General features: G+C 53.8%; 1 protein-coding gene across 2 annotated transcripts; it reads right to left on the bottom strand.

The window, feature by feature from the left end:
* Positions 1-6,389: 6,389 nt before the first annotated feature.
* Positions 6,390-17,503, bottom strand: LOC100351457 (cytochrome P450 4F2). Of its 2 annotated transcripts, none has more exons than XM_089315954.1 (13): positions 17,381-17,503; positions 16,736-16,934; positions 13,949-14,093; positions 13,011-13,064; positions 12,799-12,926; positions 11,382-11,503; positions 10,356-10,626; positions 8,788-8,854; positions 8,472-8,601; positions 7,595-7,728; positions 7,430-7,494; positions 7,168-7,250; positions 6,390-6,637 (listed from the first exon to the last, which is right to left on the bottom strand). In XM_089315954.1, exons 2-13 carry the CDS (start codon positions 16,931-16,933, stop codon positions 6,460-6,462), a joined length of 1,575 nt encoding a protein of 524 aa, XP_089172080.1. In that variant the 5' UTR covers position 16,934; positions 17,381-17,503; the 3' UTR covers positions 6,390-6,459. The 2 variants fall into 2 exon arrangements, with proteins under 2 accessions (XP_089172080.1, XP_002722851.4); XM_002722805.6 differs by lacking the exon at positions 17,381-17,503 and adding an exon at positions 17,219-17,281.
* Positions 17,504-18,250: the final 747 nt, after the last annotated feature.

Here is an 18,250-nt window from a genome sequence, read left to right as displayed (position 1 = left end):
AATTTCTGCATCCCAGGCTCTGGGAACTCATGTGCAGAGCAAGCCAGATAAGGCCCCCTACCCTCCTGATGTTTACTTTCTGGTGGAAAGAAAACACTTCACATGAATATGGCCGGCGCCGTGGCTCACTAGGCTAATCCTCCGCCTAGCGGCGCCGGCACACCGGGTTCTAGTCCCGGTCGGGGTGCCAGATTCTGTCCCGGTTGCCCCTCTTCCAGGCCAACTCTCTGCTGTGGCCAGGGAGTGCAGTGGAGGATGGCCCAAGTGCTTGGGCCCTGCACCCCATGGGAGACCAGGATAAGTACCTGGCTCCTGCCTTCGGATCAGCGTGGTGTGCCGGCCACAGCACGCCGGCCGCGGTGGCCATTGGAGGGTGAACCAACGGCGAAAGGAAGACCTTTCTCTCTGTCTCTCTCTCACTGTCCACTCTGCCTGTCCAAAAAAAAGAATATGAGCACCTAAAGGACAGTTACATGCATTTCATTGTCTTCAAGGAAAGTGGAAGCATGTGGTGATTTTAAAACTGGGAAACGGGGACAAGCATTTGGCCCTGGAGGTTAGGAATTCAGCTGGGTGGTCTGGGGTTGAGTCCCAGCTCTGCTGCTGACTCTAGCTTCCTGCTAATGTGCATCCTTGGAGGGCAGCAGGTGTTGGTTCACATACTTGGATTCTTGACACCCACATGGGTGAGCCACAGCTGTGGCAGGCATCTGAGGGTGAACCAGCAGATGAAAGAATCTCTCTCTCTCTCTCTCTCGCTCTCTCTCTCTCTCTCTGTGTGTGTGTGTGTGTGTGCTTAGGTGATAGCAATCTTCCTCTTCCTTCTACCTGGTCCAGTGTACAATGGCTCCTGCACATCAGGGTGGATGAAAGTGCTTGACCCACACGGTTCCCTGTGCATGGACAGAGATTTTTCTGCCATCGGTATGAGACTGACTCTGTGTGACCTCAGACCCCAGCACCTGCCGTCAGCCATGGCTGCCACTGATTCTGCTCTGATTCAGCTCACCGTGCATGCTTGGTTATCACTGAAGACATCCCCAGCCTGTCACAGGCAGCGTCTACCCAGGGGCTTCCCTTCTCACTCAACAAGGTCCCCAGACTCTCTCCGTGTGTTCTCATTCATCCATGTTGGGGAGACGACCCTGGCATGTCCACCATGACACTGGGAGAAGGTGCCACACCCCATGTTCTCCCCACAGATTTTATATTCCTCCAAGTTGGTGGAGACAGGAGTTTCTCTCCAATGCACAAGGACATCGCTGGCAACCCCTCCCTCTAAAGTTCCTTAGGTAAAGAGCTTGCCCTTTGTCAGAGACAAAGCTGTGGTTATGAGAAATTAGCCTCGGATGAATGTGGCCAAGGTCATTCCTGACACACTGACTTACAACTTCAGGACTCCAATAGACAGCCACCGCTGTGGTGCAGCAGGCTAAACTGCAGCCTGTGATGTCAGCACCTCATATCAGAGATTGCTTCTCTTCCATTCCAGCTCCCTACCAATGCACCTTAGCAAGCCGAGGAGGGTGGCACAAGGGCTTGTTGCCTGGCAACACACATGGGAGACCCAGATGGAGTTCTAGACTGCTGGCTTTGCCCTGGCCCAGCCCCAGCTATTACAGCCATTTGGGGAGTGAGCCAGGGGATGAAAAAATCTCTCTCTCTCTCTCTCTCTCTGTGTGTGTGTGTGTGTGTGTGTGTGTGTGTGTGACTCACTCTGCCTTCCAAATAAATCTCCTAAAACGGATTCAAATGCAGGATATGATGCAGCAGGAAGGGACTTAAGGTTTGCAGGCAGCTCCCTTAAGGACCAAACACATCATTAGGACACTTCCATAGATTCATCATGGCTGTGCCTGGTTCTGACAACCTCATGGCCTTATTCTCCATCTTTGGCTTCTAGTAGTTTGGTCAGGCTGGGTCTAAAGCTGTGTGTGTGCACCTTCTGCACCTCTATTTTTTGGGGGGTTGGATTTGCTAAGCTCCTTAGATCCGTGGTTGGATATTTCTCATAATCTCTAGAAGATGTTTTGAGCTCCTAAGCTGCAGAGCTACGAGTCCTGTTCTAGGTCCTCAGACAACTCACCTAAGCTCTGGAATCCAATTCTGACCCCTTAAGGGACAGCCACAAGGAGAACATGATGGCCAGGAGCTCAGGAGCCCAGGGCGAGGTCAGCTGTGGATTTTGCTTGACTTGGCACAGAGGATGCTTTCCTGGGTCCTGCACCTCTGCCTGCCTCTGGTGTTTCAATCAGCCAGGGCCAGTTCTGGACAGATTCTTGGGTGAGTCCAGTCACAGTAAGGAATTGCCTTGCATTTTTCAAAGTCTCCTTCTGGTGCCTGGAACCTGGTGATGCCAGCTCTGTTCCCCATCTCTTCTCATTGAAATGCTCTTTGACCCCCAGCTTCCAAGGAGAGGTCAACCAGATGCCCCACGCTGTTCTCCGATGTCCACCTGTGCCCTTTTGACATGGTACACTTAAACCAGGGCTCACCTGGGATTCGGCAGTCCATGTGTGCTAACCAGTTATCGGGGTGGGGGTGGACACTGATCTTGGAAAAGAATGAGTTACAGATGGTTCAACACTTGCACATGAGTTGTATGTGGCCCTGTGCGTCCACTCCTGTGTGTTCCTGTCCAGGTGCCATCTCTGGTCTACAGCATCCACAGCAGACAGCAATGGTGGCAAGAGTCCTTTACCCTGTGTCCTCTCAGCTGCTGACCACAGGCATGGCCACCTCTAGGCTTGCATGGCCATCTTTCAGTGGTGGCCATGCCTCTCTCCTAATGCTACTGATACTGTGACTGTATGACACCAGTGAGACCTCCGATGACTGCCCTCTTCAGGGGCTTGGGATGGGTCCCCAGTTCTGTCACTAACTGGCCATTAACCTCAGGGGGACATGGCCCTGTCTTAGTTCAGTCCAGCTGGTATAGCAAAACATCATAGACAGGTGGGTTAAAAATAGCAAAAATGCGTTTCTCATATTTCTGGGAGAAAAGAAGTCCATGATGAGCCGCTGGTAGTGGCTGGCATCCTGGACCACAAAGGGACCTCTTCCCACATTGTCACGTGGTGGAAGACTCAAAAAGTCTCCCTGGGGTCTCTTCCAGACCTCCCATTTGTGAGGACTCTGCCATCACAGCCTCATCACAACCCAAATTCTGCATGTGCTATGTCTGTTACTTCTGGGTTAGGATTTCAATGTAAGGATTTTGGGGACACACAGGGGCTGCGCTGTTGAACTCCATGCATAAGGCCTATATGAGGTCACTACTATGTGAACTGCACTGCTTCAGGTCCTGGGGACACAGAAATGTCACACACACACACACACACACACACACACGATCCAGCAGCCATAGCTGTTGTGATGGAGGGATGTGATGGAGACATCTGCTGGAAATCGTGGGGAAACATGGAAAAAGGAATGTTTTTTAAGGGGTTTTGAGGGATGAGTAGGAGTTTTCTACTCTGCAACACACAGTGTCAAGAGAATGAAAAGAGAAGACACAGACTGGAAGAAAAATATCTGCAAGTCATCGCTGATACAGGACTGTCGCCCTCAACATACAAAGACCTCTTAAAGCTCAACAGTGAGACAATGAGCAACCCTAGGAAGACGAGCAGATGTCTGGACAAGCTCCTCACCAAAAGCATATAACGAGGCGAAGGAAACCGTAAGAAGGTTTCTGCATCCCACGTCACCAGAGAAATGCAAACTGTCAACGAGGCCCACTGCACACTTGTTAGATTGGCCCAATCCCAGAGAAACAACGCCAAATATGGGGAAGGAAATGGACCAGCAGGAACTCCGACTCATTGCTAAGGAGAATGCAAAATGCCACAGTTACTTTGGGAGACATTGTAGCAACTGTTACAAAACTAAACATCCTCTCATCATACATACAATAATCCTAAGGTCAGGCCCTTCAGTGTTTCCCCATAAAAGCTGACAACTTATATCCTCACAATGCTGATAGCAGCACACAGTTTATAGCAGCTTCAGCCACAGTTTCTGGAACTTGGAAGAAACCAGTAGGTGGACAGAGAGTTAAACTCTAATGCATGCATCCCATAGAAGATTCTTCAGCATTTTTAAAACAAGAGCTATGGAGCCATGAAAAGAGGGGGAGGACCTAGATGCATATTAGTGAGTGAAGGCAGCCAATCTGGGAGGGCTCCCTCTGTGTGCTTCCAGCTGTCTGGTGGACTAGGAAAAGCAGAGCTATGGAAACAGCATGGAGATCAGCGGTTGGCAGGAGGTAGAGGGAGGGAGTGATGGATGGTGGCACTCAGAGGATTATTAGGGCTGTGAGGTTTCTGTGCGACACGGTACATGTGGATACGCGTCGTTATACTTGTGTCCAATCTACAGGGTATTTAAGGCCAAGAGTGCCCCCTGGGGTAGACGTGGGAGGAAACATGTGTCTGTGAAGGTTCATTCACTGCGCTGAGTGTAGCACTCTGACGGTGGGTGTTCACGGCGCCCTGGCGTGTGTGTAGGAGGAACAGAGGTACACAGAACCCACCTTACTTTCTGCTTAACTTGCTGTGAACCCAGAACCGCTGCTCTCAAAACAAAGTTTGTTCGTTAATTTTGAAAGTTAATGCAGTGAGAACACACACACACGCACAGGAATTAGGACACCGCTAAGTGATCTGTGAACACTAACTCACCCTCCACCTACAAAACTGCAACTCTAAGGTCAACTCCACGGTGACCATAGCGGTCTCACTGCACGCTTGTAACTGGCTTGTCTCCCAGATCCACTTGAACATCGGCCTCTCCAGTCTCAGGAACATCTTGCCAGCTTTTTCTTTTGGACTGTGATGAAGGGTGAGACTCTCAGCTCCAAAGAGGGAACATGGGACTGGGAAAGACTGAGATACTAGGAAATCAGAATCCAGGGGGCTGGCGCTGTGGCATGGCTGGGTAAGCCACCACCTGCAACACCGGCATCCCATAAGGGCGCCAGTTCAAGTCCCGGCAGCGCCACTTCAATCCTGCTCCCTGCTAACGTGCCTGGGAAAGCAGCAGAAGATGCTCCCAAGTGCTTGAGCTCCTGCGACCTACGTGGGAGATGCAGATGAAGCCCCTGGCTCCTGGCCCAGCTCTGGCCATTGTGGCTATTCAGAGAGTGAACCAGGAGGTGGAAGGTGTGTGTGTGTGTGTGTGTGTGTGTGTGCACTTGCACATTGCAAATAAATCAGTAAGTAAATATTTAAAAAGGAACGCAGCATCCAGGCGGAACCGAGTGCAGAGGGAGGGGGCATCTGCTGGGGAAGGTGGAGTGAGGGCTGGCAGGGATCAAGGTGCAGAGATGACATCGGTAGCAGGATAACATTCTGAGAAAAGAACTGAGCTGTCTATTCTCCCACCTCCGCGCCGCTCCAGGTACCCCAGCACTCTCAGAAACAAGCCCTCTACACACACTGCCCGGTGGGGCAAGGACTGATTCAACCAACACCCAGGGTACACGTTTGCCCTTGAGTTCCAGGGCACAGAGACAACAGTCTTGAAAGAGGACTTGGGTCTGCAGGAGCCAGGCTTCCTGAGAGAGGACAGAGCAGCGGCCTCCTTTACGGGGCACTTTCCATGCACCAAGCGCCGTGCTCAGTCCCTCACACGGAGCCCCAGGGACAACCCTAGGGCAACAGGTGTGGCTGTCATGCCCATTCGACCACTGGGGAGATGGAGGCAGGGAGGATTAACTTCTCCAAGTCTCACTGTAGCATCAAGCCTGGGGCCCAGGCCCCAAACCCGTGGGGGTGATTTTTGGTCTCCGGTGTTCTGGCTTTGAATCTCAAGAGTCCAAGGCTATGGCCCTGCCCCCACCCGCCCCAAGGTGGGCACCTGGGATGAGAGGGAAGGAGGAGGCTGGGAGTGAAATGGGGGAAGGAGGAGCTCACCGTGGCGCACCCTGGGGCTTCAGCCAGTATCTGTCAGCCAGGCATCCTGGGCAGCATCAGGGAGGCCAAAAAAGGGTTGGGGGTCCAGACCCGAGCAGTGGCCAGGGACACACATGCTGGCAAGAGCAGGGACGCAACTAGAATCCCCGAGGCTCCCAGGGTGGAAGCTGCAGGCACTTCCTGCCCTGGGCGGTGGGCAGGCCAAGGACCTCTGCCTTGGGGGCACTCCTAGGGGTCCAGCACGACCCTATATGGGTCTGTCCTTAACTCCAGTCCCTTTCCTGTTTCCTGTCGTGGGATGTGGTCCACGCTTCGGCTACAGAAGAGCCCACTGCCGGTATGAGGCCCTGTCCCCAGCCAGAGACACACACCAGCCTACCCTGCACCCTCTATGCCCATCCTGGGTCCCTGTAGCTCCGCAGCGCCCCCTTCTGGATCCCTAGCAAAGCACAGGCAGAGGAGACAGCACAGTTTATTCCTGGTTTGTGGGTTGTGCAAAGGTGGATGCGTGGGTTCAGGTGAGGCCCAGACCCGGGCGCAGTGGTCACTGCCGGCTCGAGCTCAGCGGCTCCACCCACAGCCACAGGCCGCCCTCGGCGCGCATACCCAAATCCGGCTTCCTGCGCGTCTCGGTGCTGTCGGGCAGGAAGCGGAAGTGCAGTAGCAGGAGAACCAGCGCCACCTTCATCTCGATCATGGCGAACGTCTGCCCGATGCAATTCCTGTGGGCGGGACGGCCTTCACATTGCACCCTGGGACCCCAGCCCGGCACCCGAACTTCATTCTCATGCTCCTGAGGCTCAGAGGAGGGGGCTGCCCTGCCTGGGACCCCACTCTGAGCTTGCACATTGACTGACTCAGCCCCCTACTCAGACTAGCAGATCCGGAGGGGTAGCTGACTGAGCACAGGACCCTCATCTGTGAACTTGACCCGACATCTCCACCCACACCCTGAGGAGCCCGTGGGGCAGAGTCGGGGGTCCCCTTGTCTGGGGCCCCCTGTAGGTTTCTGTATCCCCCATCCTGGCCCGGACTCCGGCCCCAGCACAGAATGGGGGAGGGGCTCTGCCTGCGCTTGAACCCCTCTTGGGCCAGGCTTTGGGCTCCAGGCCTTTGCCCCGACCTCCAGCTTAGGGGAGGGAAGGACACCCAGACTAAGGCCTCATCAACGCCCCCTCCTCACTTCCTCCCCACTCTCACGCCCAGACCCCGCCCCGTCACTCAGCCCGGCTCGGACACCCACCGCCCTCACCTGGGCCCGGCTGAGAAGGGGATGAACGCCAGCGGCGACCTGTCCTTGACCTTCTCTGGCTCGAAGCGGAAGGGGTCATAGACCTGGAGGCCAGGAGGGGACAGGGATGCTGGGCGGGGTCCCCCAGCACAGCCGGGCCTGGAGACACAGGTGTGCGTGCGTGCGTGGTGGGGGAAGCTGGTGTCTGATTCACTGACCCACACCCTGCCCCCTCCTCCCTCTGGGACCCCGGTATGGGCAAGGGTGGAGGTGGGGAGGGCACCTCGGGGTCCGGCCACACAGCTGGGTTGTGATGGGTCCCAAAAATATTGATAAAGCAGATGACACCTGTGGGAGAGGGGACAGGGCAGTGAGGACAAGGCCCCCGTGTCTGGTGGACTCCCTTCCTGCCCTGCCCTGGAGGCGCCCCCTACTGGTGTGTGGGCACCTTTGGGGATGACCCGGCCGTCGGGGAGCGTCATATCTTGGGTGCAGCTGCGGGAGATGCCCAACAGTGGGGGGTGCAGCCGCAGGCTCTCCTTGATGCACATGGTGAGGAAGGGCAGCTGGGCCAGGTCGTCCCTGAGGAAGACCCAGACATTGTCCAGGGAGCAGCACAGAGCCCACTGCCCACCTGGTATCCACTTTTCTCAATGTAACCAACTTTAGAGGGCTCAACTATGTGAGCTCAGAAAACAGGGGGGAAGATGAGAAAAAATACCAGGGAAAATTCAGCCAGATATTTTTAGAAGCTATTTTTGAAAAGAACAAAACGTCCAAAAGCCAGACACAAAACCCAAAGAAATGCTGAGTGTCTGAAGCAGTTGGCTCAGCCAGTGACTTTGGTCTGATACCCCATTGATACCTACAATTGTGTGTCAGTGACAAATTCTGAGTTATGTATGAAATGAAACTTTAAACCAGTCAATCAAAGCTGTAACTCATTGACATAAAGAATGATCTCCAAAACTTGCATACAAATACTCTGTATAGTGAAAGAGCTAAACCAAAATGCAAAGGAAGAAGGAAGAGAATAAACACATCTAATGTTTGTCTAGCTTGTGGCATTGAACAGGAGATATTAACGAATGCAATCACACAAGGGAACGGAGGAGTATATAGAAATTTGTTCTAAGGAGGTAAATGTATTGATTCAGCAGATAGGAATTTTATACTTGGAAACCACAAGGGAATTCACTGGAACTTTTTCATGGGCATTGAAGCTTTAGTGAAGGGACTTCATTATCTGCCACAAAACCTCTTCCCCTTTCCCCACATGGGGGAGGGAGAGGACACTGGAACAGACCAGCAAGACTCACACTCACCACTCAATCTCTTCATCTCCACGGTCTCTCAAGAGTTCTCGCGCCTCCTTTCGGCAGCGCTCTTGGTATTCTGGGTGCTTTGCGAGGTTGTACAGGATCCAGGTGAGGCTACTGGCCGTGCTGTCATGGCCTGAGGGGCAGCCAGGCACTATTGGGCCTCTGGGCTGCTTCAGCACCAGAGCGTGGACAGAGCCCACACATGGAGGCCCTCAGTGGGGAATTCAGGTGGGTGCATGGAATGACCCAGGGCCCACTCAGCCCATCCCTGGGATGCAGAGACACCTGCCCCCACTGCAGGCCACCCCAGGACCCTCACCTGCAAACATGAAGCTGTCAGCCTCCGCCCGTATGTCCTCATCTGACAAGCGCTTTCCATCTTCATCCTGGAGACAGCACAAGATGACCACATCACACCAGCTCCGAGGGCTCCTGAGTCTAACCTGAGAGAATCCTTAAACCCCCACCATTCACCCAGTGACCAAGCCACTGTGCACCCCTAGACCTCTAGGACTCCCACCCCTCAGGCCTCCGCCTGGGCCTCCTTGGCTCCTGTTTTGTCCTTGGTGGGAAGAATCAGTGATCCGTGAGTATTGTCAAGTTCCTGCAACCCGCATCATAGCAGCACTGGATGGCAGCTTGCCTTGAAAGTCAGAGATTAAGTATTGCTGCAAGGAGGCTGGCTCATGTTCCAGAGTGGCAGATCCAGAGAACCTTATCTTATCTCGCCTGAAGTTATTTTGTCTGGAAATCTATGGATGCCTTTGCACTGGATAGGATTTGCTTATTCTACTAGACAAAACCTCTCTCTCTCTCCCTCTCTCTCTCTCTCTCCCTCTCCCTCTCTCTCCCTCTCCCTCCCTCTCTCCCTCTCCCTCTCCCTCTCCCTCCCTCTCTCCCTCTCCCTCTCCCTCCCTCTCCCTTCCTCTCCCTCCCTCTCTCCCTCTCCCTCTCCCTCCCCCTCTCCCTCTCCCTCTCCCTCTCCCTCTCCCTCCCTCTCTCCCTCTCCCTCTCCCTCCCTCTCCCTTCCTCTCCCTCTCCCTCCCTCTCTCCCTCTCCCTCTCCCTCCCCCTCTCCCTCCCTCTCTCCCTCTCCCTCTCCCTCCCTCTCCCTTCCTCTCCCTCTCTCCCTCTCCCTCCCCCTCTCCCTCTCCCTCTCCCTCCCCCTCTCCCTCTCCCTCTCCCTCTCCCTCCCTCTCTCCCTCTCCCTCTCCCTCCCTCTCCCTTCCTCTCCCTCTCCCTCCCTCTCTCCCTCTCCCTCTCCCTCCCTCTCCCTTCCTCTCCCTCTCCCTCTCCCTCCCTCTCTCCCTCTCCCTCTCCCTCCCTCTCTCTCTCCCTCTCTCTCTCCCTCCCTCTCCCTCTCTCCCTCTCCCTCCCTCTCCCTCTCCCTCTCTCTCCCTCTCTCTCCAACTTACAAAAGAAATAAGGGGGACAGAGCTGCCATCCAAGACTGATAATGTGGGGTCTCACCTCCTGTTGTGCATAACCCACTGCACATACAGATAAAAGCATTTCATGGTCCTAGGGTAATCTGGGAATGGGCAGCCTGTGCAACCATCCTACTCTGGCTGCTGTGGCTGCTGTGAGCAAGAGATGGGATGCTCTGCTGGAGGGTTTTGGTGCATCTCTCAGTGGAGGGAGGGGACAGATATGGATATAAACCATGGCAGACCGCTGAACCTGCCAATAGAGGAATACTGTCGTCCCTTCCTAATTTCCAACTTAGCAGCCCTGATGCCTGCATTCCAGAATCACCTCTGAGATCTACTGATGGCAGCTCCCTCACTTCCTCTGATATGGTCCAATGCCACCTAGACCAAGTCCAAGTTCTCCCATCTGCATCTTGACCTTACGCTACCTCTTGAACTGAGATCCTTGGGACGCCCACCTTGGTCAGCAGAAGCACATCGATGAAGTCCAACATCTTGGTCTTGGCCTTGGCCTTGAGGATGTCGTCGATCCCCTGACTAAGGAGCGTGCGGCGCCGCTCCTGGATGACAGCCTCTGTGAAAGCATGCACCACGCGGCAGGCCCTGCGGAAGCGTTGCCCGTCGGGGGTGAGGTAGTACAGGATGTCCGGGTACAGCAGGAAATTCTGTTGCCTTCTGGCAAAAAGGTAAGTGAGCTCCACGTTGGCGGTGATGTAATCACTGGGCTTCCTGCAGCGTGAGGTCATAAAGAGAGGCAACAAGTGAGCACACCTGAAGCCTGTGCAATGTCTGCCCCCAGCAGCCAGCAGCTGCCTCCTGTCGGGAGACTGAGGGTCCAGAGTTAGCCCCCACTAACAGACGTGGCAGGGATAAGCACGAGACTTGTCTCTCCAGTGTCTCTCCTCGCCTGTGTTCTGCATCTGTGCCCCCAGAGCCCAGACTGAACATCATGTTCCTCTTCTTTCTCTCCTGCCCAGTGCCTGGTCCTGCCTCTTCTACTTCCTGAAACCATCCACACAGTAGAGACCTCATCCTCTTCCAAGCAGTCCGTGGCCTGGCCCCAGCTGTGCCTCATTCATTGCCTCCCATGTCAATTCCGTTGAGCGTCTACTTGATGGTCAGTTCACAGAGATCATCTCTGACCAAGCCCATTGTCTTCTCAAGCTCTGCTAGGGTTCCTGGGAAACCTCGGGATAAACCTCACACCCTTGTTAAGATCTAGCCATGCCTACCCCTCCAACCACCATTCCCAGGTGTCTCCTCACCGCCTGCGCTGACTGTGCTCATGCTGGCCTCCCTGCCCTCACTCATCCAATTCTACCCCTGAAAGGACCACCTTTCTCTCTCCCTTTCCCTGTCCTCCAACACCCACACCTCACCCACCTCCTCCAGGAAGGCTGTCCTGGTTGCTGGTCAGTCTTCTTTCCCCCACCTCCTCCCTTGAGCCCATGATACAAGATCCCAGGCCCTGGACAAGGACTCACTCTTGACAATTGCTGTCGAAGCTAAAGATGCATTTCTGCAGACTGTCCAGGGTCATGAGGCTGATGTCCTCATACATTTCCAGACGGGCACTGCCCTCTGAGGTCAGGCGCTGCCACTTGGCCTGAGCAGACAATAGGACAGGGTTGGGGCTACCCTCTGGTTCACCAAACCCCCCATCCCAATATCTACCACCGGTGCGGACTCCCCAGGAACCAGGTAATAACTCCCTTGGAACAAATCGGACTTTTTTCTACTTGCCATAAAAATGGATTGCCTAAGCCTAATTCTATAATGCACTACACCATGTGATCAGGCAGCCGTTGAATCCCACTTGCGCTACCCAAATACATTTTGAATGGCTTGGAGAAAGTTGCCAGCCACGAGAAACACACACTGCTAGCTATGCCGTGAATAGCAACCTTCCATTTCTCTCTGAGCTGTGAGGCTCTTGTCTTCCGGCACAAGCCATGAAACAGTAAGTTATCAGCTTCTGTGTAACAAAAATTTTAAAAATCTTAGGCACTTTACAAAACCCTTACCCCCAAGTCCCCTTCTCCCTATAGCCACATCTTTCCCATGTGATTTCGCTGCAGCTTCTATGAAGGGCTGAAGAATACATTGTCCACTTGGAAAGTGTGCTGGATTGTTACTTTCTTTGGCTGACAAAATGTGGTGGAAATGATGAAATAACGACTCCAATAAACCAAAGCCTCCTCACGCTCCTTGGAAATCTTGTCTCTTACAATGCAAACAAGCACAGGATGTCCTTCCACAGGGGCTGACTTGGGCCTGAGCCCCAGACGTCCTGGCCTAGATCAGCCTAAAGCCAGCCAAGCCACAATCAGGAGAGATAATGGAGCCAGGGTCAGTAAAGCTGCCTCCTGACCCAGAACTTATGAGGAACCACGAGTGATCCCATCCACGCTAGAAGAACCAGCCACATGACTTGGCATCAATCAAAAATACATGTTGCTTTAAACCAGGAAGTTTTGAATAGCTCATGACTCAGTACCAGCCACTGTGAAAGCAGGGTGGAAACAGTTGCCCTCTGTGCACCTGTTGTGTGCCAGGGACATGATTCCAGGACCTCTTCATGCCCATATTTTCCATAATGATCGTAAAGCTTCATTGACTTGTTTGAGAAGCAAGGATGTACAGAGAGACAGAGACTCATCCACTGTTTCACTTTCCAAATGCTCTCAGGGCTGAATCATGGAACTGCAAACCCAGCCCAGGTCTCCCACACCTGGGGCGGTGGGTCACTAGGACTTCAGTGACCTCCCAGTGTGCACAGAAGGGGAAGATTGAACAGGGAATAGAGATGAGCAAAGCGAGGCTAAGGAACAGAGAATGATGGCTCCGGAGCCTTCATTCCCCCCAAGATTCCACCTGGCACCCTAGGCTGAAGGCACTTACAAGCATGATGTTTGTAGCATTGTTGAATATCTTCACGTAGGGTTTCAGGATGTTGAAATGGAAGGTGGGTGCCAGCATGCGGCGATGTCTGCTCCACTTGTCACCAGCACTCACCACAAGCCCATCCCCTAGGAGGGCAGCCGTGGGTAGACAGCAAAGTCAACACCTTTCCCTCTTGGCCTGAACCCCACCTCCCACCTTCAGTGACTCACCCAGCCATGGTTTTAGGAAGCTGTAGAAGACAATATCCTTGGGTGCAATGGCAGCTGTTGGGGACAAGCACCATTAGGGGCCATGAGAAGGCAAGGAAGGGATTCTGGGTGGGGATGGGTGCTCCCAGCCTGAGGTCTGCACTTGCCCTCTACGAAGCCAACATAGCAGCAAGGGAGCCAAGAACAGGAAGAGGAAAGGAAGAATTGCCTCACATTGCCCAGTTCCCTGATCAATGTATGCAGGAGTGGAGAGGATAGAGGGTAAGGGGACAGTGCTGGGGTGACATGGAGTCCCCTAGGGGAGATTCCTGGGACCTGGAGCAGGTAGACAATGAACACACAGTAGATGTGTGCTCTGACCCACCAGAGGTGGCTATCACAGAAATAGCAGCCCAGAGCCTCCACCAGCCTCAAGCCCTCCTCTTTTTCTGGGTCTGGGCACCGGCAAGGTTGATCCCATCATATGCTACTGATGTCTGTTGCACAAACCTGCATTCTACTAAAAAAAAAACCACCCATTATTCCAGACCCAGCTTCTGCAACTCCTCCCCCATGAAGCTTTCCAGCTGCCCCAGTAGAAAGCTTGTTTCTTCTATGAGCTGCCAAAGTCCAGCTTCCTCTGGACAAAGGAGATTGGGGATGTCTCTTTTCACATTCATCTCAGAGAGAAGGGGCTTCCTCCAGAGTTGGGTTTTGGATTGAGACTTTTTGGAGCCCCAGAGGTGCCCTGAACTCAGGACAGGGGTCAGATAGCAGTGGAGAGAAGAGACCAGGGTTGGAGGTGGGTGATTGCATGAAATAAAGAGGAAGATGGCTGGGAGAGAAGAGGGATGCAAGCCAGCGAAACGCAGGGGCTGCACAGCAGCTCGGGGGTCTGGAGAGGCTGGAAGGTGTTGGATGCACCATGACGCCCACCACCACATGCTCCACCTGGGTACCTGAGGCATTCAGGATAGGCCGGATGGTGTCAGGGTGGCACAACACGATGCTAGGGATGATGGGGCCCATCCAGTAAACAAAGCCCTGGGGGAAGGTGGCCACCAGCTGGGTCAGGATCCTCAGGCCCTCCTCTGTGAGGGTGATCTGCAAGCAAGGCAGGGGTGGTCAACTCCTGGTGGGGGGTTGACTTCAAGTGTCCCTGTCACTGGGCTAAGGGCTGCCCAGGAGCCCCTAAGACATGATCTCTGGCTGTACTGTGATTCCTGTGTGTGTGTCCAGAAGAGATCAGCCTGTGAGTGTGTAGCTTTAGTCAGGAGCAGCCACTGTCCCCAGTGAAGGTGGGCACCTTCCAATCCACAAAGACCCAGGGAGGGCAAAAAGGCGGGGGGGGCAGATCCAGCTCCGTCCAGGAGCTGAGACCCTCATCTTCCGCCCTGGGACATCAGATCTCCAGGTTTGGGGCTTGGATTAAACCAGCATCTATCCCAGAATGATGGCTGGATGGATAAATAGGTTAATGAAGCATAGATAGATAGATAGATAGATAATGATGACAAAGAAGACAAGGAAGAAATATGATTGATAGATGATAGAATTATGGATGAATGGATATGTGAGTAGAGGGATGGAGAGAGACAGAACTGATAAACTGATGCACAGTTGGGAGGATACATAAATAGGCAGACACAATGTTACAATGATGAATGGGTGTGTAGATAGCTGGATATATAGAAAGATGAATGAATGGGTAGATGATAGATGGACAGCTAAATAGATGATAGAGTCTATAGATAGGATGGTGGATGGATGGATGTATAAACAGATACATGCATATATACATACACAGAATGATGAATGGGAAAATAGATGGGATGCATAGAAACTTAAATTTATAAAAGATAAATTGATAGGATGATGGATGGACAAGTGGTTGAATGGAGTCACTAGCTGGATAGACAGATGTATATAGAAATATGATGATGTGATGAATGTAGACAGATGATAGGTAGATAATAGAAAGAGTAATAGACTGACATGTGAGTAGATGGAGAGCAAGAGAGAAAGATGAATGGATGTATGGATAGTAGGATATATACAAAGATAAACAGAAGGATGGATAGATGGGTAGGTGGATGGATAGATGGATAGGTAGGTAGGTAGATGGCTATATAAATAGGTGGATGGATAGAGTATACAGGTAGATGATGGATAAGACAGAAAAATAGAATGATGAATGAATGCATAGATGGGTGGATGGAGAGATGGGTAGGAGGATAGATGAAGAGATGGATTCATAGATGATGGATGGATGCTTCAGAGACTAAGCTGGGGAGCAAAACATTCAAAATATGAATGGTATCTGTACAGGGTATATACAGCACTTGTGTTCCGTCAATATATTCTGAACAACACAGTGCAACAACTATTCACATGGCTCATACATTGTATTAGATACTACGACTCATGTAAGAATTGCTTGAAGCAGATGAGAGGATTGTGTAGCTTCTATGCAAACACTGCCATTTTTATCTAGGATTGAGCTCTGGAATGACCCCCACAGTGGACACCACAGATCCGTATCCATCTGTGCTGTGGCGCTCTTTGGAGAAGCCCCTCCAGAAGGGAGGGTCATTAATGCAAGGTCCTCTATAGGATCCAGAGGAGGCTCAGCCTCTGCTCTGCACAGCACATTTAGATTCTGTGTGATGAGAGGGGATGGCTGCTTCGGTTTGTTCCTTCCCTCTTGGGGCCAGCTCTAAGTCCAAAGGGTGCATGCCAGGGCAGAGGGTGTAGATTCACTGTCCACACAGAAGCCCACCTTGGCTCAAGAGCGCAGATTTTTCACCACCTGAGAATAGTATCAGCTCAAGAGCAGACACAAAGGCACGGTCTTATAGAAACAAGTTTTGTGACCTCAGGTTTCGTTTCAAGTCTACACCTGTATCCTTTCAGGTCCTGTCTGGTTCTCCTTCATGGAGGAGAATCTGCATGGCCAGGGACCTTCCAGCCTGGGCAAACACCAGGGAGCACAGGTGAACCCTGACCGTCTCTGAGAAATGAGGTGCCTAACTGTGGGCACCTGCTGGTCCCCGGGTTCTGTTGCTGAGTGCATCCATGCTTCCTCTCATTGAACCTCTGCACACACTCATCCATCATGCCCTGTACAAGTGAGGCAACTGAAGCCACTTTCCCCAAACGAGAGAGCAGGTCTGAGCCCAAAGAGGGACCAGGGATTCTTAAAGGGGAAGTCAGTGGCCAGTGTTCATGCAGGTGACCAAAGGGCCCCATGGGGCATCTTGGAGAGGAAAGGCGAGGTGACAGGAAGTGGCCAGGGAGGGGAGGCACTGATAGATGCCCACACCTCTGCCCTGGTCCAGCTGTGCCCCGTGTGTGTGGACATGGGGGGACCTCAGCAGCCAGACACAGGGCAGTCACCAGGAAATGGGCCAGATGGGGAACAGATCTAAGGTACACCCCTCATGGGACTCCAAATCCTGCAGTGGAGAAAGGAGGAAGGCCAGGGGCCTCCACTCTACACGGTCTATCCTGGGAGACCCCTAGAGGAGCAGTAAGGGGGAGAAGGTGGCAGGAAAGGGACCCTAGCAGATTAGTGGGAGAGGACAAGGACGTGGGAAAGATGTGGAGTGGTTGAGTGGCCTCACTCACTCCCCTGCTGCCCCAGTCCCCAGACTTCTCCTGAATCTGCCTCCCTGAGCCCCACTGATCGCAACACTCAGGGAGTCCCTTCGCCCGGACCCCCACCCTCTGTCGGCAGCCACACTCACCAGCCCCAGATGACCAAACAACCAGTTCTGTTTCGGAGGCTGTGGGAAACTTCGGAGCCGGCGACACTTGTTGTAGAAAGCGCAGGCCTGTGGTAGGATGCAGACCAGGAGCCCCGAGGCACCGATGAGCAGCAGGAGCAGCCACGGGGAGGTGGCCCCCAGGCTCCTTCCCAGCCAGGACAGGCTCAGCTGCAGCATCCTACAGGGCAGGTGGGATGGAAGGTGAGTCTGCAGCCCCGAGGGAACACAGGTACAATGGAGAGGGGGCAAGGGGTAAGAGTGTGGGGGCCAGGGCAGGGAGGGCTCAGAGGGGACTGAAGCTCAGAAAGACCCTGCCTGCAATGCCCACCAGGTGCTCTCCAGTTACCCATAACCTCCCATCCCCTGCCCAGCTGGCTCCCGGAGCTGCCCCAGGCTTAGGCAGTCTCTCCCCATCCAGGTCCAGGACCCTCCAGTCCTGCCACCCCGCCCCCGGCCTGACACCTTCTGCTAGGAGCGTCTTGTCCCCAGCAACCTCCTCTGCCACCTCCTGGGAGGTTTGACCCAAGCCCTCACTCTGGGGTAGGATGTAGGACCAGGCTGGGCTGGGCTGGCTGGGCTGGGCTGGAGCCGCCAATCCCCGCAGGTCTGGCTGCCCCCACCCACCGCAGGAGGTGGTCAAGATGCAGGGACAGCAGCAGCTGGAGGCAGAGGAATCAGGTCAGGGTCACAGACCCTGGGCAAAGGATCCTCGTGACACCTTCTGTTCAGACCAGGGGCCAAGGTAACTCTGGGGGACAAGATAACATATAAGCCTTCCTGTCCAGGTCAAGGGGAAGTGGGAAAAGAATGAACTGGAGAGAGTGCAAGCGCCAGGGGACATGGCTGGGTAGGACCTTATCTCAGATCATCTCCCCGGGGGTCTGCGCAATCATGGGCCAGGAGCACATCGGGTCCTGTGATCAGAGCACGGCTAGGAGGCTCAGGGGTGAACAGCGAATTCCTGGCCTCCCAGCTCACAGCCAGGCAGAAGTGCAAGGGCAGCCTCCAGGCATACATGGCCCCAGGGTGAGCCGCGGCTGCCAGGAGCAGGAACCCAGAATCCAGTCTCACTGGGGTTATCTGGGGTAGATCACTGGAGGCTGGCTCAGCCTCAGGGGCTTGGTGGGGAGGGGGCAAGGCTGAGTGTGGCTGAGCACATGGCGGGATCCAGGTAGAGCAGGGAGGAGGCAGGGGAGCCTGAGTGGAGTCTTCCTTCTACCCCATCCTTGCTCTGACCATGGGCAAGCCCTCCTGACTCAGTCTTCCTATCTGGGAAATGAGATGTTGGATGACAGCCTTAGAGGGGGACAGAGGAGGGCTCCATGGAGGAGGGGGCTCCAAACAGGGGGAGAGTGGGGGAGGGGCTGCCCCGCTCCGTGAGCTGTGTGCCGTGTGCCAGGTCCCTACTCTGTGCAACAGACTGCAGGGGACGTCCTGTCACTGCATTCGGGCCATAGAGTGGGCCTACTGTGTGCTGAAGGCTCTACATAATGT

The sequence above is a fragment of the Oryctolagus cuniculus genome, chromosome 16 (assembly GCF_051225735.1).
Source record: "Oryctolagus cuniculus isolate XC-2025 breed Fujian yellow rabbit chromosome 16, ASM5122573v1, whole genome shotgun sequence".
Classification (NCBI taxonomy): domain Eukaryota; kingdom Metazoa; phylum Chordata; class Mammalia; order Lagomorpha; family Leporidae; genus Oryctolagus; species Oryctolagus cuniculus.
Note: the sequence above shows the minus strand (reverse complement) of the source record. Positions and strands in the feature narration are given on the sequence as shown.

Bases quoted from the DNA above. Each gene is read 5' to 3' on its own strand.
- LOC100351457 (XM_089315954.1), bottom strand. From the start codon at position 16,933: ATGCTGCAGCTGAGCCTGTCCTGGCTGGGAAGGAGCCTGGGGGCCACC. The intron at 7,251-7,429 runs GTGCCCTCCCCA...CCTGGCCTCCAG, and splicing joins CTGTGTGGCCGGACCCCGAG to GTCTATGACCCCTTCCGCTT. The intron at 6,638-7,167 runs GTGAGGGCGGTG...TCCCGCCCACAG, and splicing joins CCCTTCTCAGCCGGGCCCAG to GAATTGCATCGGGCAGACGT.